Source organism: Epinephelus lanceolatus, chromosome 14 (genome assembly GCF_041903045.1).
Source record: "Epinephelus lanceolatus isolate andai-2023 chromosome 14, ASM4190304v1, whole genome shotgun sequence".
NCBI lineage: Eukaryota > Metazoa > Chordata > Actinopteri > Perciformes > Serranidae > Epinephelus > Epinephelus lanceolatus.
In genome coordinates this window covers 25,902,796-25,924,385 of record NC_135747.1, presented here as the reverse complement: position 1 = coordinate 25,924,385, position 21,590 = coordinate 25,902,796, and the positions used below count along the sequence as shown (strand labels likewise).

Here is a 21,590-nt window from a genome sequence, read left to right as displayed (position 1 = left end):
ATCAACGAGCTAACGTTAGCTAGCACACTTGTTGCACCATATATCCATGCACTGTAACCATATGTGTCCACTGAAGGTAAAAGCAATCTACAACGTTAGCAACAATATGTACATAACTAATGTTAACATTAGGTTAACAAACCAAAGTAAATGTGGCCTTTATGCAGAGTCTCCTTGTTGTATTACCCTCATTTTTGTTGGTTGAATATCCATTATTTATACTGAAGCAATAAAGAGCAAACTGCATCCTAATGCTAATGTAGCAAAGGGTAAAATGTGTTTTTCTGAAAGATAATAGCAGCAAATAATAATAAAGAAAAGCACAAATAGACCAAAACTGTACTCACACTACTACTTAGAGCCTACACAAGCTTTAAGACAGCAACATTATTGACCACAAACAGGATGCCAGCCAAACATGTCCTGTAATCCTCTCACCAGCTGAGTCCTTGGTTGTCAGAGACTGCCACAAATCAATTTCTTCAGTCAGCAGACCGAATCTCCTAAAATCACCCCCATTCTATTACCATAGATTTTGTCCTGATATCATACATTCACTTCAGTATCAGGTAAATCTAGGTGATGATCTGGTTTTAGAGGCCTACAGCCTACAAGATTATGTATCCAGGTGTAAAAAAAGATCAGTAGACAGAGTTAGAAAAAACAGATTTAATGTAATAGTACAACATAACATGAAAGCAACATTTACAGCAGTTCTATTATGCACTGTTACCTTTAATCATTTAAACTAACCAGCCTTCAAAAAAGTTATTCATCTAAGATTGAATGTCAGATATAATTCACCCTAAGAATTCACATTACATGTGGTAGATTATTTTCAATTAACTTCAGTAATCACATACACAACAAATGACTAAGCACAATACTGTTACATCTAACTTACACACAAAGTTTGCATTTCCACCTATTCCTGAGATCTGAGTTATCTGTACGCTGAGAGACCATTTTGAAAATAAAGATAGGAGCAGGTTGATGTACTAATTAAACATGCATTCACTGATAACACATAATCTTCCATTGAGACCATGCTTTTGTATCTTTATGTGGATGTCTAGTGGCTAAGCCATGAGGAAACATTGAGAAACTCCAGACCATGTGGAAAGGAAACAGCAATATTTCACATGTATCAGTTAGAGCAGATTTTCAATTGTAAACCTGGGGTGATGATTCCTCTTAAACGAATGGACTGACATCATCTTGACAGGGCCCTGAGGTCAGCACAACATTGTCCAGCCCGATTTCTCCTCCGATATCTTTCCCATGCTGAGCTTCAAAGATGATCTGAAAGACATTTAAGGGTACCGTTGCATCTTCAAACATTTCAAACATACTGCGAACCAAATGAAATACAACATTGTCTTGTTCAACCTCCTTTTGTGATATTATTGTTAGCAGTTACAGCTCTAGTTTGACAATCATTCATCAATAATATGTCTTAAAAAGCTATCAAATGACTCACAGATTCTGGTGCCTCCTCTTTCCAGGCCACAGTGAGGAGCTCTGTCTGCCACTCCTGGTTTCTGCTTCGGCTCTGTTCCCAGACTGGGTAAGCATTGTTATCCAGCAGCACCCTGAGCGTTCCCACATTTTGGCCCACCACACGGTAGTCGAAGGTGAGGCAGAAGCTGCCCTGCTGGGCGCGGTCACTGAGAAGCAACTTCAGCTTGGCAATATCGTCTGGCTCCCCTAGAAGCCCACTCATGGCCATGTAGTACTCGGCATCTGGAGGAGTTTGTAGCACTTATAACTGAATGCATGTGAATGCACAAACCTAAAATAATCTTATATAACCTGTAAAACACAAACAAAACATAACATATTCATGCATATGTTACCATTATGGTAGGCTACGCTCCAGTCCATGTCATCAGCCTTGTCTTGGACCCACTCACATGCTCCTTGATCAAAGTTGCAATCCATGATAAACTCTAGAAGGTGAAACAACAGGAGCACATTAGCAAATAGTCACATAAACAGTCACTGTATAACAATATGGCACATAAACAGATATTTGATTACCTTCCTGAACTGGTTCAATTTCGATTTCTTTGACTTCTGTGGCTGGGCCGAACACTGATTCAAAGTCCTCTGATACTGTGTTTAGAGATTAAAGGAGACAAATCAGTGTGAATTTATGAATCTTCAGCGAAATATACACCCACTTGCCAATTTATTAGGTGCACCTAGCTTATTGCATACAACAATCCTGCAATAAATCCTACTTTCGGAAAGGTTATACTGTTTACTTTTAACTGAAGCTAAGATTTATTGCAGGCCTGCATTCTTTTTAGCAAGGTGTACCTAATAAATTGGCAACCGAGTATGTTAAATTCCAGCTAAATGTGATCATCAGTAAATGAGTAAAAGCAGTCCCAGCTGTATCACAATTACACTCTTACAAAATCTCATTAAATCTGCCCCTTAAATTTCCGCCTCATAAAAATGACAGAACCTTTTGTCTACGAATTCCTTTAAAAATATGTGATGAATAAAGAACATTCCAAAATTATGCAGCAGAGAGATTTTCCACGCTGAAACAAAAGTCGGAAAGAGCCTTTTAACCAACAGGTGTAGACCTGCCCTGCTGTCACTCATGTCTTGAGATGTAACTACAACTTTGGTATACAGCCCCCACCCAAGTATTTTAAAGCTCTTGCAGCAAACCACCCCCATGGTAAGCAGCCTTAGAGAGTCAGAAGAGTGACAGCTGGGGTTACTGAACCTGCTCAGCCAGAGTGGGCTAGTGTTAGAGAGGTCTAAAGTGCTGATGACAGACTTTCCAACTAGGAGTCAAGTCTGTTTGCACAACAGCTGTTTTGGGGAAAACATAATAAAAGGCTTGGGGGCTTACTAACCTCCCTCCCTTCCTCACCCTCCTCCCAGGAGATGGGAAGCAGGATGAGTTGTATCCCTGGGCTCTCACATGCCGACAGAGTAAAATTCCTCCCTGGAGGTGATGGATGTCTCGGGGCCTGTCTCCTCTTGCTATCTGAGTTCTTACACAGGCTTGGGTGTTTCCATGAAGATCAAGATTAGTGGTGAAAGGTAACCTCATGTATGGGGTTTCTCATTGAGGTGCATACCATACCGCTGCACGACCACACTGCCCACACTTCTCTCTTTATCTGATGAAAGTGTCTGGATATGTTGCCAGGTTGTGCATATATATACACAACTCAGGCATGAGTGACATGCTAGACGCTGCCATGTCTTGGAATCAATTAAACTGGTTCAGATAACGTCTTTATTATATATTGCTGGGTTCTTATTGTGATCTTGATATTTTTTACTTGTTGTAGCCAGTGGTTTGATATCATGACAGAGTTTAAATATGTCAGTTTAGAGCCCAGACACACAACGCATCTTATACCACTGGTTACTAATCTCGTGCAAACTTTCAAGAGTAGGAGGTGGGTTGCACCTGACGTTGCTGAGTGACCATAACTTACTTATCAGAATTCCTGAGTTCGTAGCTGATCTTCTTCTAGGCATTGCTTTTAAGTGTGTATTAAAATATTGTCTGTGGGACAGATTGTACAGCTCTGGGTGGCCCTACACTAAATGATCAACTTCTCCATAGTTACATTAGACCAGGGGTGTCCAGTCATTTTTGAATGGGGTCCAGATTCGATAATGTGAAAATACCTGGGGGCCAGCTGCTTCTTGCATCATATGGGTTATCATATGGACTCTTGAAAACGACGGCCCTCGCGTTCAACTTTACATTTGTTTGCTGTGGCCATGACTGCTATCAGGCAGAAAATGTCTGCTATTAGGTAACCATTGGTTTGCTTGTTTATCGCATCTTTATGAAAATACATTAGTTCCGCCTGTGCAGTTTCTACTCAGTGCATGTCTACACACTATATGACAGTCCTATAAGGTGAATGGAAAAAATGCAAAGTGATCTCGCTTGATTAACCAATATTGTATGGTGGGCCGCACACAGTGTATTTTGAACAACAAGCCACAAGCTCTTTAAATCAGTCAGCAGGCCACGATTGGCCCCTGGGCCAGACTTTGAACGTGCCTGTCATAAACTGATATATAGGGAAGAAAGTAAGGAAATTTGCAGGCCGTGATTGATTGTTCCTTGTCACATAACATATGGCGTGCGTTGCTGCATTCCCAAAGTTGAACATTTTTTATATTTCACCTCTTCCTAACATACAGTGAGTGAGCAAACTGTAGTGGATGGAGTGCAACAAATGTCCAGATATACTACAAGTGACAACAACATTCAGGGGGCCTATCGAGCCCTGAGCAAGCCTAGGGAAATGAATCCTCCACTAACGCTCTGAAAATAGGTTGGAGGTGTGCAAAGCTTCACCAAAACAGAGCTAATGTGAGCGTTGTTGCACACAAGCGACACGTTGCAGAGCAGGCTAGGACAACCTCATTGAGAAACACTGAAACAATTGGATTTTCCTGCTTGTTCGCATCGTATCCAGTTGGACGAGGTGTCAGGGCACAGCCATCGCGCCCTTAAAAACATCTACATTGACAATAATGGATTTGATTGTGTAATAAATGTGATATGGAACAGCCCCCTAAAATTGACATAATCTTAAAGTTGGTGACTATATTTACAATGCTGAAGGACATGACAGTGACAAATCTTGTTGTTCTTTGTGGAAATAAGTGGGACATCTTGGACTAATCAGATTCAATGTGTCTTAGCATGTTGTTCACCAAAAGAGTCAACAAATATATGTTTTTCCATTATTAGTAACATCAAACCTTCCAAGAAGAATTATGCAGCCTGGGGTTGAGACTTGAAGGTTTGTTCCTGACATGCTATTTATTGAAAAATTGTTAATTGTATTCAGATGCTGTGTGGACACAACAACAAAGCCTTTGTAGAAACTGTGTTTGTGTAGTCTGTGTATGGTTAATGCATTGTGGACCACCCAGAATAACTGCGAAGGAGCCAAACGAAAGGGCACTTACTGAAAACATCTCCTCTTGGATTGAGCTGGTTGTCTTCCTCTTCCTCCTCCTCCTCCTCCTCCTCTTCTTCCTCAGGAAATGCGTCCTCCTGTCCCTGCTCAGTCTGGGGGCCAACATAGACCTCTCCATCATAGTCAAAAGGCTGCTCGCGGAGCTTAGGAGGCGGTGTCACGACCGGTTCAGGGATAACGTTTTTGATGTCCTCGTTGCCCAGTGTACCTCCCAGAATCTTGGTCCTCACTTGAGAGTCTGGGATGGCTGCAGGCAGGAAGGGGAATCAGATCAGACATGTGGAACCGCAATCATGAATGGGAAAGACAGCAGTTTACCAGGATGCAGATGTGTTTGCTGTCATGTATTTTGCAGCTGCTGCTCTTGTCCTACTCCATGCAGGTGATGCATGACAGTGGCATTCATTGCACATGACAGAGTTTCAAGTGCACAAGCATTTTATCACACAAGTTCTGTATACAAAGGGTCATGCTGGGGATTCCAGGTCTCATATCAAGCTGTGCATGTGGAGGACGTACAACATTTCCAGCCATGAGCAAGAGAGAGAGTTTGGAGAGGTGTTCTTAAAAGTAGGAGGCAAGAGGAGGGAATGAATGGGGTTGCAATGCAGCGAATGAACAACGGAAGCAGAGTCTTGGAATCCACACAGTCTCACCATTGAGGAAATCATCTGCACTGCCTTTGTCTCCATCCCACGACCTCTGATAAAACGGCTTGACTATAAAAAATAAAGGCATCTTTCACTCGCGCTGAAACCCGTAGCCTATTCTTTTTATGTCATTTGGCTACATGAAGCTTCACCTGTTTCATCTACGCATGCTGGTTTGAAGGGTACAGCACAACCTGTCTTTCTCCTTTCTCTTCAGAGGGCTGGCTACTGTACAATGTCATATTTACACAGGTGTGTTTTCAATCTGTGAATCTGTCTTTCTAACATCTGCAAAGAGGAGTGGAGTCTGAAAGCAGGAAGCTCGCCTTGGCAGGACTATTGTTTGCTGATGTTTATGGAGTCCAAATGAAATATGTGGATGTAAAACTGCTCTTGACCTATCTGACTACTCTCATCTGGGAAAGGCTTGCGACTAGAGTTCCTTAAATCTATTGTGAATGGCTTGATGTGATAAGTGTTATTACATATCAAAAGGCATCCCTAACTCATTAGTCACGATTCTTTGTCGCTGTTCATGGATCTCACCAGAGCATTCAAAGCCATTGCCTCTGAAGCCAGACTTGCACCTGCACTTGTAGGATCCTTGAGTGTTCACACAGACAGCGTGGTGGCTGCACTTGTGGGTGCCGGCTGCGCACTCATCACTGTCTGGAATTGGAAGAAGCCTATTTGAACCTTTAGGAGCAGAATTGATTGCAAATGTTGCGGTGTAATAAACTTGTATACCTTACCTACACAGTCATATTTGCCGTCAACATATTTCAGGTCGTAGCCGTCTTGGCACTTGCACAAGTAGCTGCCGAAGGTGTTTACACATTGTCGGTTGTACGGGCAGAGGTTCTTCCCAGTTACGCATTCATCAATATCTGAAGGGAGACAACAGAGGGGGGAAAATGAAGGAACTTTGATATTATATTTATCAAGTTCAAGCACAAAACCTTCATTCTTGGACACTAGAAATTTTAAATATCTCGTCACTTTTAAACAACACATCACATTATGTTCCTTGACACTTCCTGCTTAGAATTTCCACGGATAACTGTGTGATTCCTCTGATTCACATGGAGTCATCAGCTGCTCCTCTTTATCTGCCAGCAGGAAGTTTCCCCATCATTGATGTACTAAGTACATCACTCCATCCCAGTGATCATAAACATGATCCCTCACTGGCTTCCCATTAGCATCACTGCTAATTTATGTTTGAAGTGACGCCTGGCCAGGCTGGAAGTAGTGCTTCCACGAGTGGGTAACTGAGCTATTGATGTTGTGGATGCAGTGAATTACTTAACACAGGAGGATATGTGTACAAGAAGGTTTTTAAGCTAATGGTAACACCCACATTAGGGATGCTTTTGAACGTCACCTATTGCTGTAGAGACGATTATTTAATTAATTGATTACCAGCCCTGACAAATAGTACTGTTTTCACCTTGTGAATCTGTGTGCCATCAGGGTGAAATATAGTCCAGGTGACGCCTATTTTGGTGGTTCTACCACAGAGCCTGTTTGCCAGGAGTTTATTTATATGTCAGTCCGTCTGTCTGTCTGTGGACGGATTTTGTCGACGCAGTAATGTCACAACCGTGCAAGATAGAGTCACAAAACTTCACAGGTATATAGTTGAGATCAGAATGAATCCTAAGTTTAAATATTGGTGCGGTTCAAGCAAGGACAGCAGAAGTAGGGAAGGTGCCGTTGGCTCTAGTTTAGCTGAGGTTTAAATTTGTACTTTAAATGGTTAGAAACTACTTTAAATTTTCATGGTGGATACTGTAGATATGCATGTGTCTCTTGAGGTTCCATTATATGTCTGTTTTAGTGCATTACATCTGGAAAACATATACTTTCTGCTACATTTTCAGGGTGAAAGCATACTTCTACTGTACCTCTATTTTGGAGTGTGTCGAATCCATGGTAATCCTGAAGTTTAATGCTCCAGAACTATTATATTACTCCCCCTGTGTGATCGGTATGCCAGACTGGCTCTGTCACAGCTCAAGCAGTTTTGTGGGAAGAAATATAACTTAATTGCATCCATCTGATATACAAGCCAAGCATGCAAAAGCCACATAATAGAAACTGTACAGAATTGTTCCACTGTGAAAAAACTCCCAATCCATAAGACAGACACAAGCCAAAGTCAATACTTTTTTTTTTTTGAGTCAGTATTCATTATTTAGATAAGGGCTATTGCTCCCACTGATTTTTCACTCTCCTTACATCTTGCTTAGGCCTGTCTCTAGTTATGCATTATATTTGACATAGGTTTTTGACCTACCTCGTGTTTGTAATCGAGTGTGTGTGATTGCTCACCTACACAAGTCCTCCCATCTTGCCCCAGTTGCAGCCCTGCAGATGGGCAGAGGCAGCGAATCTCCCCCTGAACTTCCTCACAGCCGTACTGACAGTGAGCAATAGAGCATGTCCTGGAATCTACATGCATGAACACAGACACAAAAAAACACACATTGACAAAAAGTCAAACTTGGCAACTTTGATATTTTTGTGTGTGTTTCCACTTAGTGTGTGTATGGATAGTAGAACGATGGGACTCACTCGCACAAGATCCATCAGGCATTAAGGTGTAACCATTGAGACAGTAGCACTTGTAACTTCCGTAGGTGTTCATGCAGCGATGCTCACAGGGTCGAGGTTTCAGGCCGCACTCATTCAGATCTAGAAACAAGAGTCACATACATTTTTTTTTTACCCACAACACCCTCTTTTCTTAAACCCCAAAAATGCTTTTTATTGAAACACAAGAGACCAAGATTTGCTTACAGTAAAACATACCTAAAATTAGCGTCTAAAGCCAGTCATCAGCTGGAAATGAGATTATCCTGTACCCAGTTTGACCCATATATTCCAGACCCCAACTGCCCACCTTGGTTACATGTCTTTCCGGTGTATCCTGGAAAACACTTGCATTTGTTGGGGCCAACACACTCTCCGTGCTTGCAGCCGTGGTCACACTGAGCTGGTAAAACATTTAACATGAAGAGAATACCGCCAGAAATATCAGTGGTTTGAGAATAATGGATCATAGTAAAACCACACAGCTCTATTATGCAGGCGAGGTTTTTCAATCTAGACTGTCATTTCCTCCACATTTTCTGAGTTAGGACCGTATCTTTCATGAAAAGAATAACAATTGTTAGGACACTAGTAAATTTGATACTATATATAATTAACTCATTAAAAAAAGCATTATGTGTAACCTGTCGCTGGTTATTAAATGAGACATATATGTATGAAACATATCATTCATAATCAATCTGGACTGCCCTTACCCTCACACTGTCCTTTACTGTTTTTCTTCCAGCCGTAGCAACACTCCAGTCTCCTGCCATAGCGACATACACCTGGTTGGTTTCCAGTAAGGACTTGTTGGTAGTGCCTTTGTAGAACAAGAGGAGCAGAAGGTACAGTAACATGTGTAATTTCACTGTCTCAGCAAAATTTATAGCCTCCCATGGTTAATGCACGGAACGTCAGATAGCAAATTCGGCCTTTAAGCAAAATCGTATCCCCTAAAAATAATTTAAATGACATATGACTGACGGCATATCACAAATTTAAATATATTAACATTGAAAAATGATCCCAACACATCCACAGTCTCACTAAACTCTCCAAATCGTAGATTCCAGCCATCCTCTTCCTTTCATTTTGGTCCCTATGTTAGTTGTGTGAAAAAACAAACAACCTAAATAAAGTGTCCTCTCGCAGTCTTGCTTAGTGATAAAAGTGGGCTCCCTGTGGAGCAACAGCCAGCTGACAGGATGTAGGTTACACATGGATAAAAGCACACTAATCAGACACTTCCTGCATTGCACACTGATACCTTATGAGCAAACATATGTCCTCCTTTTGTAGGGTACCTTGATCTTCATACATGTCTCCAATTTCCGGAGTCAGATGAGAATCTACTGTAAAGTTACTCTCAGTTGCGGTCAGCGAGTCAGTGCTGCTTTCAAAATAACCTACAGGATGTATAGATTATATTCCACGGGAGTATTTTAAACCTGTAAATTAAATTAAGGTGTTAAGATGCCATTCAAACTTAAGTGAATTCATATCAGAATCTCACGCATCCAAATCTGACTTGAAAGGTTTGAGCTTTATTATCTCTACTCTTCAAGGGGAACATTTCTATGGCCTAGAAAAGGTCGATGAATGTTCTTGAACATGAGTCTCAAACTTGTGATGTCGTAGGGTATAAAGTCTGGAGCTGCTCCATAGACAGTGAATGGGGGCCTGATTTTGTGGAGCCACAGAATGTTTGTTTTGTTTTTTACACCCAAATGAGCTTCATTCTATTGTAGTGTTCTCAGTTTGAGACAGAAAAATGTAAAAATACTCAGAAGATTCCCTGGGGTGCTCTCAGTTTAATCTATAAAATCTTTCCCAATTCATTGTCTATAAAACAGCTCCAGACTTACTTGGTGACATCACAAGTTTGAGTTTTAGCACTCTAGTTTTTGTATTTGGTATAGTCATTTATGTCAATTTATATTTTTAGACTTAAAACCATGGCAATAAGGTGAATCAATTTTGAAAAATGGGCTCCATGCCAAACTCTAATTTCCCAGATGTTTACATGTCGCAGGGGTAGTAGCATCCTATAAGCAGCCTTGGCTCCAGTGGGACTGGGGCAATCTGAGACTTGATAGAAATCCACCAGAATAGCCCCCAGGAGAGGGGCTCCCAAGTGTGACAGGTGCTCTTCAGTTATTAACAGTTGCTGAGCCACATTTAGCTGACACACTATCATAGCTGTCATAGTCTGCTGGCAGGGGCAGCAGTGTGTACATACCATCGAAACAACAGTTTTCCCTGTAAAGATTTAAAGAACATAATTCAGTGTCAAATGGGGGGGTTCGTGTTACTCATTAAGCTCCACTAAAGTCAAAGCATGTGGAGGAACTGGCAGTTAAAATGGTTGTAATTCCTTTTTTTTGGCTACAGGAAGTGGGCTAAATTATATATTAGCAATGCTGTTAGTGGCACTTTTGGTTTTTTATTGGTGGATATAAATGTAATAATACACAGAAATCTAAAATTTACACCTGCTGCAGGTCTCAGAGTAGACACACATTACAACATCAAACACTCTGTTGCTGTGGCTCATTGACTTACCTATGGGCTTCTGCACTACCAGAGGAGATGTGGAGCACGAGGAAAAGAGCACCGACCAAGGTGAATGGCTGCATGTCTGTGACCGTGAGCAGCCAGAGAGCTTTGCTTCCCACGGGGCTGACTTTGGTTTCTGTGAGTTCCGACTATTCCTCCTGAGGGCTCACGCTCATTAAAATGCTTAGACAGGGAACAGGTCTTAGTCGAGGCTTCACACAAGGCACGCTGGATTTCCAGAGCACAAAGTCAAAGTCTCCTCCAGGGGGGAAAAAAATCTGTCTCTCTCACTCTCTTCAATGCTGCGGCTCTACTCTGTGTCCCATAATTTGCTTCCTCTTCTTCCTCTCTGAAATTCCAGAGGTGGGTTGACACTCTGTGAAATGACACTGCACTGTGAGGGATAGGTTGTGACTTTTGGAGGTAGGAGTGGGTTAATAATGGGGGTGGGGATTGGGTTTAGGGGTGCTCCTCTCTTCACTGAAATTCTATACAAGACCAAACGAAACTCTTCCTGTGGATCACCACGAGGAAAAATCATACTGTTGTACAAATGTTGAACTTGTTGTTTTTTGTTTTTTTTTTTGTCTGGGATAACTTGAGCTTTTCATGCAGTTTTTGTTTAATGATCTGCTGTATTTTTGGAGGGGATGATTAGCTGTATCAGCTAATTGTGGAACTCAGGCACGCATAGGCCTGTCATTAGCAGCTGCAGCGTTCTTTGATGTCTTACTCCCAGGTAGCACATAAAGCGTTGCTCTCTCACACATGCTAATTCTGAGTCCAGCCATAAAAATGTTTAATGAGTTTTCACCCTTTCAAAGTCTGCTCCGACATCTGGTCTTGATCCTCTGTACCCTTAGAAATGGACAGGTGATGTTTCTGTGTTAGTTTACGTTTGTTGTTGTTGTTGTTGAAATGCTTCTCCCATGACAGAAGCAATCTTTTTTCACTTAAGTAATTTACACACTGCATGTCTGCCCACCGCCACATTGTCCAAAGGGGTTCAATATGATGAAAACTGCAGTGGAAACAGCTTCAGTTGAGAAGGAGGTCAGCAGTTAAACACTGTAGTTGAGTTCAACAATACAAGTCTGTGATTATTTTGCCCGGCATTTAGCACTCATGTTAGGAAGCAGAAATGTTTTACCCTGTTAATTGTTGGTTATATATCTCGTTTTGTTTGGACAGTGTGTGGTCTTAACAAATTCATTCTGGACACTCCCATTATTGCATCCATTTATTGCAAAAATAATACACATTTGAGTGTGGCGTGGCTCCGCTCTTGTGATTGTCCAAAACAAATCAGTGTGGCATGGATTCTGCAGCTCAGAAACACTCCTTAAAAAAGCAGGGGGTTCACAATGACAATTAAGATGAACCTCAACTCATATTGCAGTATCCACATGCAGCAATTCCTAAATGCTAATCCAGGAGGACGCTTGGGAGGTGGAGGAAGTGTGGTTGCTGGGGAGCAGGCAGTGGTTGCCACAAATATGCAGCGCTGTGTGGTGGTGTTGGCAGAAAGTATGTAATATCCGTTAATAAGGGAGCAAATATTTGGACAAACCCCAGTAACCTGAACCTTAACCAAAGTCTTTCATTCACCATAGTTTAAAGGGGCAGTTCACCCCAAAATCAAAAAAAGATATTATATTATTATATATATCACCTGTAGTGCTCTTTATACACCTATATAGTTTTGGCTTGAGTGTTGGAGATATCAGCCGTAGAGATGTCTGCCCTCTCTGGAATACAATTGGAGCTCAATGCGCCATTTGAAAAACTCAACAGCAGTGTCTCTTTCCAGAGATCACAACCCCAGAGAATCCACAGACCTTGTTGTTAGATGTTTCTTTTAGGAACTGTTTTCTGTCTACTCCACTACACCCACCAACCATATCACCACGCAGAAGGAAGTGTGCATCTACTGCTGGTTCACCTAGCACCACTGAGCTAGCTAACATTGCAGCGAGAGGGACATCATTAATGTTTACATCTTGCACTGTCGCGACTTTCGTCCATGAGTAGATGCACGTTTCCTTCTGTGCTGTGATACAGTCAGGGGATGTAGTTTGGTACAAAGAAAATAGTTCCTCATGAAAAACTGCTTGGTATGGGTATGTAACTATCACACATGAACTCAAACACTTTATCCAACACTATGAAATCTTGTTATATCTTAATATTGTAGTTGTATTGTTGTTGCTGTTGTTATTGTTGCAATAGTCTGAGTGGGCAGAAGTTCGCTGCATAGATCAGCCTCTCATTGGGCGGAACGAGCCACGCTGAAGTCCCGCCCTACCACCTCCGGTTGCATTTTTCAACACGTCCTTTACTAACTTTTGCAGTCTTTGATCTTGCGGGGATGTAGCCATTTTTCTGCCATGGTTTGCGTCCTGTAGGTGATATTTTTGTGGGCGTGTTACACCAAAACCTGTTTCCCCCCGGCAATATTTTTGCAAGCGCACCGTGCTGTGGCACCGCCCAGAACGATTGTGATTGGTTGAAAGAAATACAAGCAGCCGGGGCCTTTTTTTCTCCAATCTTAAAGTGAGAGTCGGCCCAGCCAGACCTTTCTTTTCTTGAGAATGGTCTGGTGAGCGAGACTATTGTTGCAATGACTTGATGTTGTGTTGTCTTGCTGTTGTTTTGCTGAAGCCGTTGTGTCATGAATACACTCTATTTTGTACTTATGTTTTTTATATAATAGTGTCTTTTAGCAGAGAATTTATTCTCTGTTCCCTGCCCAGGGACTTCGGATGAAAATTAGCTTATAGCTAACTCTGGTGCAGCTAAGTATCTGTGCACTGACTCTGTTAAATAAATGAATAAACAAATAAATAAATAAACAAGGTCTGTGTATTATCTTGAGCACTCGGGTCATGTTTTCTGGAAAGCGACATTGCTGTTGAGTTTTTCATACACATATAAGCTGAATACTATCAAGTTCCATTATATTGGAGAGAAGGCAGACATCTCTACGGCCGATATCTCCAACACTTGGTTACTCACACCAAAAAAAATCTAGATTGACAAATAGCACTAGAAGTAAGAGGCAAAATATGTATTTTTTATTTGGGGCTGAGCTGTCCCTTTAACTGTGTAGTTCAGTTGCCATTACAACAATATTTCTGTAACTTCATGTAGGTAGTTTTACTTACATAGGTGTTACCATACTACTTTTGGTGAGCTTAGTTGGTCACAAAGTTTCAGTAGACATGGCAACAACTTTTTAAAAGTTGTATTATATTTTTTTGAAGAGACAGGTTTACGCAAGTTATGTTCTTCTCCAATGAATAACGTGGGAGTGGCAATAATCTGAATTCCTCCATAGCAAATAGAGGGTTGATTTTTGGCTTACAGCTAACATCATGGAATGTGATAGAATGATAATCTAGGAAAGGAAGAAAAGCTGTATTATTACAAACAATGGCTTGCTGTGTTGTTTTCTGCAGAGCTTCAGTTATTGGCCTGTGTTCTTAAATTAAACAAGAATGACATCATCCATGACATTATTCACAGCAGCAGCTTTAAAGCATCATATGTAGTTCTTTCTGTCCTCATTTTTTATCCTGCCTTATGTCTTTACCACCTCTGGCAACCCTAGGAAGAGCTCCTGTGCTGCAGAATAACCCACACAATTTCTGTTTCTCGTCTGCAACCTGACTCTGCATGACTGACATCTCAAGCATGTGGGTCATGCGTACTATACATTAGAGCTGCTGTCTTGATACTTCTGTGTCGGCGCCAGTGTGGGCTCTGTGCTAGGTGTCTGGTGAACCTGATGACGCTCTTATGCTCATGACAACAGCACCATCTTCTGTCCAGGAGAAAGGCATGGACTTTAGACTCTGGCTCCAACTTTCATCAAACTGGATTTCTGTGCAGCTTAGTAAGTAAGTAAGTATGACCTTTAAAAATATTCTCGGCTGAGATGTGTGTAGATGTTTCAAATGGCTGGGGAAAAAAGACTGTTTAATTTGTGGTAGTTATGAAGCATTGTGTTGTAGGTGAGATGTAAATGAGTTTCACAAAAGCATGGCCTGGCAAATGTAGCTGTGCTCTCAGTGCTAATATTTAAAAAGTTATGTTTAAACATTACAAGTACATATTGTTTACCATTTCATATTTTTGTAATCTAAATTTAGAGTTTACTTTATGTCTAGTGTAAGTAATCTCCCCCTAAAGGACCACAGAGATGGGAGTTTCTTTATTTTTTGTCAATTGCATTTTCTGCCAGGAGGGGGGGACGTAGTTCAACACTTGCCAACACATAAAGAGCAAAGAGGCAGACAAAGGGCCATGTGATGCAAAATACTATGCCTTTAAGTTACATATAATTGGAGTTTCATTTTCATTATGATAAGACCCAACTGTTCTATCACTTGGATTGCACATTTGTTTTAGTTCTCCACAGGTTATGCCTACCACTTCATTGAGTGTGATTGATATGTGGTTTATTGTGTTCTGCACAGACCTGAACAGAAATCTCAGTTGTTGGAGAGTAGAATTTTACCAACGGTGCTGAATTATTATGAGCTTTGAATCTTCTGCGTCACCAGAGGTCCCTGTCTGTCTGTGTATACTTTGTGTTGACTGAAATAAGCTGCATCATATCCTGAAAGAGAGCTCAGGTTGAGGCACATTATAAGGAGAAGTGGTTACTGATGGGTCAGCAGCCTACTTTGCTGTTAGTAAAGGGTTAGTTTAAAGTGTGTTGTTAGATCTTGTCTTGACCTACACATGGCCCTTTTTCATGTGTTGACTTGACTTGAAATGTATGTTTTCTTTGTGTCTTTATGTTGTAAAACTGTCTGGAAGTCGCACAGCACTTAGTTGAGGCATTGCTAACCCTCAGGAAATGTACCTCCCCACTTCCTGGCATTCACTCAGGCCAGTACTCTCCTCTCACTTAAATCAACTCCAAGCTTGCAGACATAGGTCGATCAAGTTATAATTTGATAATGCAGATGAAGCTGGGATTAGCAGACTCCAGTTACATCAGCTACCCCCCATGCAAGATGATTTTCTTTTAAGGACGTCAATGGCCCTTATGTTGGTCACACATCTACTCAGAGTCCTTCGCTGTGGCCCCTGGCACTATTGAGCAAGGCTTTTACTATAAAAGGAGAGACAAGACTGTTGAGTAGTTATTTTGAAAGTGATGTGTGTACACAACCACATCCTGCCCTGAGTGGGAGATGACATGAGCAATGAATGCACTGCAGTGAGCACATGTGAAAATGGGCCACTGCTTATCAAAGATATTGTGGTACACTATTTGAGGTGATGTGTTCAGATACATCAAACACTGCTGTCTGGATTTGACTAAAGTTTATATAATAGTCACATTCAACGAGGCTATGTGCAACCATCATTTGTGCATTTCATTTAAAGTTGGTTAACTATCAGACAAGAAAATGATGATCTGCTTTCAAAGCTTCAGTCTCTGAATAAGACATTTCCTGTTACGTTGCAATCTGGTCTTCCTAAAAACCGCCAAAACCTGATCAATTGTGTATTACTCCATGAAGATCTGTGCAACAATGCAGGGAGGGAGCCATGACTTCCCGCTGCAATGATAGATGTGACCTTGGGAAATCTTTTTTACTGGGTGTGTATGACTCTGACTGGAGTATCCTGCATGCCCATCTGTCTCATGTTAGATTTGGAAGTTTGTGAGGACAGAGAATGAAACAAGTGATTGTAAATAATAAGACTTAATGCTTCTGTGTATAAAAGTGGAAAGGAAACACATCAAATCATTTGTTCAAGTCATCAACTGTATAAAATAATGGATGTTGCTAATATTACATCCCCCATTGGTTTGTGGACTCCCAGTTTGGCATTTTGGCTGTTGCCATCTTGGATTTTTTGAGCGAGAAGTGATCATATTTGGACGAGACGGTGGAGATAACCCTTCTTCTAGCTGCTAGCTTGGTTAGCACGGTGCATTTGCAACTGTGCTTAACTCTGGTAATGCTAATGCTAATTGTTGCTACCAAAAAACAGGTTTAAAGCCATCAAAACAGAATGTACATACTGGAAAAACTGGACATCCGATTCCATAGAGGGTCTTTTAGTACCAAAATAAAATTATTCAATTGACCAAAATGTTACAATTAACGTTCACGAACTGAAAACCCACTAAAATAGCGACAGTTGCACCTACACTTGGGGTTCCATCATGGTTAATTTAACTAACCAACGTTGTCGCTGTTGTAATGACTTGTCATTGGAGAGAGGCCACCTGTCACTTGAAGTTGCCGCATCCTTATTATGCATAGCTTTAAGCCTTAATAAAATGTAAATCAGTGAGTCATATAAAAATTCATCTCCTGTAAAGCTTTCAGGAATAGGCAAATTAGCTAAAGAGGGCAAAATGGATTTTGTACCAGGCTGTTTACATATTAATTGCTGCCATCAGGCATTTTAACATGGGTGTCTATGGGGATTGACCTGCTTTTGGAACCAGCTTAAAGCGGCTGTTTGAGGAACTGCAGATTTTGGCACTTGGGTATTGACTTATCTGTGAGCCCCTGAGGTTGCCACTTGGCTCAAGTGCCACATTGTGGCTAAGGACAGAAAGAATACCTATATACAGGGCAACTTCTAGTGTCCAAAAGAACCTCAGATATTTCCAAGTTTCAGTTTTGTATTTGTAGTTGTAATTGTGTGGCTTTGTCCTTTATCTGATTCAACAGAGACCACCTGTCATATACAATAAGTAGATCTTATAGGTCCAGGTTCTCCTCCTGGAACATCTGTGACAGATTACACAACGACAGCCTGCTGCTGAACCCAGTGCCACCAGAGAAACGGACCACAGGGGATTCAAGCCGTCTGCGAGATCACACAGACACTTTAGTCCCTCAGCATGACGGGCGTGACGGGCTGAACGCATGCTCTGGCCTCAGCTGGACACCTCCCACTCCCCTCTCATTAATAATGCAGCAGTTGTACCATGCTGTGAGGGTGGAAGCACCAGACATCTCAAGAGGGTTGATGTGTAGCTTGCCATTATTTATTAAAGGGCTCGCCTGGTCAGAGACGTTACAGTGGTCCATTAAATCTGTCACAGTCTCAAACAAAGCTCTTACTGTACGCCGGCCACTCTGCAGACACTGCAGAGCTGATGATATAGCTTCACAGAAGTAACATTACACCAGTGGCTGTGCTGGAGTTGGACCACAGTCTGCCTGTATAAGAGCAGACCAGCCTTTGTCTGCTGCATTAATGCTGAGTTCCCAATAACCTAAACAAGTCAACACAATGTTCTCCTCTGATTCATCCCTCTCAGAGGATCCTGACTAAACCTGACACGCCTTTAAGCATCACCACATTTACTGTAGATCCACAGATCTTGCAGTGAGATTTTTGACTTGCGTTTCTTCAAATCTGTGGTTAGCTAATGGGGGACTTCCCCTTTGCACTTCCTGTCAGATGACTACATCTAAATCTGTATCCCCTTCACACAGCCTCTTTCATTAACCTCCTTTTGAAATGAGGTTGAGCTTAAAAATGTTCCTAAACAATTGACACAACTTAACAGTATTTAAAGTCCTAATCTTTTCCCTGTTTTTATCAATAACACTCCGCCCTGCTTTACACGTTATGTTCTCTGTATTCTGCTTTTGTGGTTAAAGCCATGATTTGCTCAATTAGTTCTCGGGATCTTCTCAGCTTGTGTATATTTTCCAGGTGTAATACAAACCATACTTTTCCCATGCTGTTATTATCAAAGCTACAACTAAAGTAACATGTTCCTGTGCCTCTTGTCACAGTGATACTGATCTATGCTGTAGCTACAGGTTGCTCTGTTCTTTGATGTCTGCTGTGCCTTAATTTACCATTTAACGTTTTAATGTGGCGAGACCCCAAAGGTCAAAGTTTAAAGCTGTTTTGAACTGTGCAGGTCTGTGCTGGGTATAATTACACAACTATGTACCAGAAGAGGAGAACCCACCTCACTTTAGTGCAGCGTTTGTGTAAACTGCATGCCTAACAGGATAAGACATGCTGCAGTATCACTTTTAACTCTGACCATGTGTGTGCACAAGAGTTTTAATGTACCCTGCACTGTTTTAGGGATTATAAGCTCCTGACAATATATTTCAAAATGGCTGTGCTGTTATTACAGTCTTGCGTGGCGCATCAGCACAATGAAAACAACCAGATTTCATTTCCTGTTTCCAGTTTAAGTGAGCTTTGCATCTATTGCTGCAGGGATGCACAAAATACAGGGATAAAAAACAAGTCTCTGCAAACATGGCATTTTAAACTGCAGTAATTAACTGTTTGGGGTTGTCTACAATATATTATTAAACCGTTAGATATAAGTGGACCGTGTGTATGTTTTGGTGTTTACATGCATACATACTGTGTGTAGGTATGATTCACTCCTGAACAATTATGTAACCTAACATGCACATTTGGCTTGCTTCATCTTTGCATAATGTTTGAGACCTGTACAGACAGGAATGAGGCTTACGAACACCTACAGGTTCCTCTGCAGCAATGCACAGCATGAAGTGGAAACAGCCTGCCACAAAAGGAAGAGAGAAAATGTCAAATAGCAGAAGTAGGAAGTTACAGTTTTAAAACTCTGAGCCAGGCTTTGTCTTGACGGCTTCCACGGACCCAGTTTGAGCTGTAGGCCTACACACATATAAACACACACATCTCCAAATGCTTTCCACATTAAATACTAGGAGATCAAACCATTCTCAGACCAGCTCTGAATACCATACTTTTATTCACATTGTTTCACACCAAGCATTTTAGACTCATTAGATGTAATAGGGCATTGTGTGCTGTAATGATACTTTTTACCACTTTGTAAATCCCTTCATTTGGCAATTATTTTGCACATCCAGTTGAGACAAGCTGTATCTGGCCAGGGGTATTAAAACACTGATAGCTAAGCACATTCCTCAGACAGTTTTCAACAAGCTGTCTGAGCCCTCCACCAGGTTTAGTGTGTGTCTGTCAGAAGATCGACTCTCAATTAACCCGACCCTGGACCCTGATGCATCGTAGTAAAAGACTCAAAAGCAAACAAACATTGAAAATATTTCATTCAGTCACTGCACATGCTTTGTCAATGAAACCCAAACAAACTAAACACATGCTCGCCTCACAGCTGCATAGATGTTACATAAAATAGAATTTATGAGCATTTCTTAAGATATACAAATAGATTCCTGCACCAAGGTTTCACAGCTCTCAAACATGTGCAGCTTTTACTGACACATACATCATGCTGCTCTGTACATTGTGAAATTTGCACAAAATGTTCCTCAGAAGCAGTGAAAATCTTGGCATGCACGTTAACATCCTGATGACATAATTTCAAGCAACTAAGTTTCTTTTACGCCTAAGGTTAGCAAAATACATTAGTTAATTTATGTGTAAAATGATGAAGTTCCTCATCCCCTCCTGACTTGCTTACAAACAAGAATTACAAATATGTTGTAAGTCCACCAGCACAGTGGAGTTTTGCTGCAACAGTGCAGCACTGCAGCTCTCAAACCACATCCTGTTACACACCTTTGAAGCTGTCTTCAGACAAATTCACAAACAACCTCCTGTAACATACAGCGGCAGTGTAAATAGCACAAGGTGAGACCATGTGAAGGAGATTAACTCTCAGGGCATGATAACATTGCTGTACTGAGGAGTGATAATAATCGGGGTTTTTTGCTATTGTAAAGTTACAGTTTGTAAAAAAAAATCGTGTCCCTCCTCCTCTTCATACTGCTTTGAAAGGCATTCACTAGAATCTAACTATGGCGCAGTCAGCAATAAGACATCAGAGCTGAGGACTCTCTAACAACGCTGTCAGTATATCAATCACTGCTCGTGACCTTAAGTCAAACTGACAAACTAGGCCGAGCTGATGAAATATGAATCAAGATTATGTTACTGCATTGCCTATTTCTTCCCTTTAATGAATTAATGAATGATTTAAATGACCCTTTGCTAAGTCCCACACCTGCATGCAGACTGGCCAATCATAACATAGCCTTGGGCTGGCTCAGACCAGCGTCCGACAACAACACAGCTGTGATCCATTGACTCTAATGCAATCATTTCAGATTTCCTTTGTTTTCAGACTGGTTTTGTGGATTTGGAGCTAAATGTTGTGTCTGGGGCACGTCGTGTATTAATGATACTCGTTACCTGGAGAGATTGGAAAAAGATATACATTTCTTCCCTGTTCCAAAAACCAAAATCAAACCCTGAAAAGTGTAGGGTTACCTAGCTAGCTAGCTACTGAAGATATAGCCTACTGAATGTATACACATGCTGCTTTTGCTCTTTAATGATTAACAGTGGAAAAAAGACCGACCGTGCTGTACAGGAACCAGTGAAGGGAAGGAGGGAAACTTTGCTGATATTGAACCAGCTGTGTGTGATCGCATTGTGTGCAGATGAATGTTGTTTGACTTCCCCTGTGGATCCTTGCCCGTCCAACGCAGAGGTACGGATGCTGGCAGTGGCACGGGGGCGAAGCCAAAAACCGTTCATCTGCACACACTGCGATGCCATGCAGCTGGTTCAATACCAGCAAAGTTTCCCTTTATATTCATTGTCTTGTCTGGTGATCAGCAGTGATGTGGTGGTTCACTTTTACACTGTGATCTGTAGCCTATAGTTCGGCTTTAGCTTCTAACTATCTTTGTCTTTTTAACCTGTTGTTGCTGTTGCTGTCAGTTTGACATCCTGGATATATCTTTCAAACACAGACTGTAGACCCCTCTGTCTGCTTCTCTCTGGAATCACTGTTTCATTGTTCCAA

At 41.4% G+C, this 21,590-nt stretch overlaps 1 protein-coding gene across 3 annotated transcripts; it reads right to left on the bottom strand.

The window, feature by feature from the left end:
* Window positions 1–654: 654 nt before the first annotated feature.
* On the bottom strand, window positions 655–11,191 carry egfl6 (EGF-like-domain, multiple 6). 3 transcript variants are annotated; one of them, XM_033614187.2, is made up of 13 exons: window positions 10,793–11,191; window positions 8,944–9,050; window positions 8,538–8,630; window positions 8,210–8,329; window positions 7,967–8,086; window positions 6,385–6,519; window positions 6,179–6,301; window positions 5,639–5,701; window positions 4,972–5,229; window positions 2,041–2,115; window positions 1,857–1,949; window positions 1,481–1,743; window positions 655–1,302 (listed from the first exon to the last, which is right to left on the bottom strand). In XM_033614187.2, the coding sequence occupies exons 1-13, from the start codon at window positions 10,864–10,866 to the stop codon at window positions 1,195–1,197; spliced, it is 1,632 nt and encodes a 543-aa protein (XP_033470078.1). In that variant the 5' UTR covers window positions 10,867–11,191; the 3' UTR covers window positions 655–1,194. The 3 variants fall into 3 exon arrangements, with proteins under 3 accessions (XP_033470078.1, XP_033470088.1, XP_033470097.1); XM_033614197.2 differs by lacking the exon at window positions 5,639–5,701; XM_033614206.2 differs by lacking the exons at window positions 5,639–5,701; window positions 6,179–6,301 and having other exon boundaries at window positions 10,793–11,190.
* Window positions 11,192–21,590: the final 10,399 nt, after the last annotated feature.

What these genes read in the sequence shown, in the direction of transcription:
- egfl6 (XM_033614187.2), bottom strand. Translation starts at nt 10,866, where the DNA reads ATGCAGCCATTCACCTTGGTCGGTGCTCTTTTCCTCGTGCTCCACATC. An exon ending in GCCTGATGGATCTTGTGCGA is followed by an intron (nt 8,087 to 8,209) that starts GTGAGTCCCATC and finishes TCATGCATGTAG; the next exon opens with ATTCCAGGACATGCTCTATT. An exon ending in GAGCGTAGCCTACCATAATG is followed by an intron (nt 1,744 to 1,856) that starts GTAACATATGCA and finishes AAACTCCTCCAG; the next exon opens with ATGCCGAGTACTACATGGCC.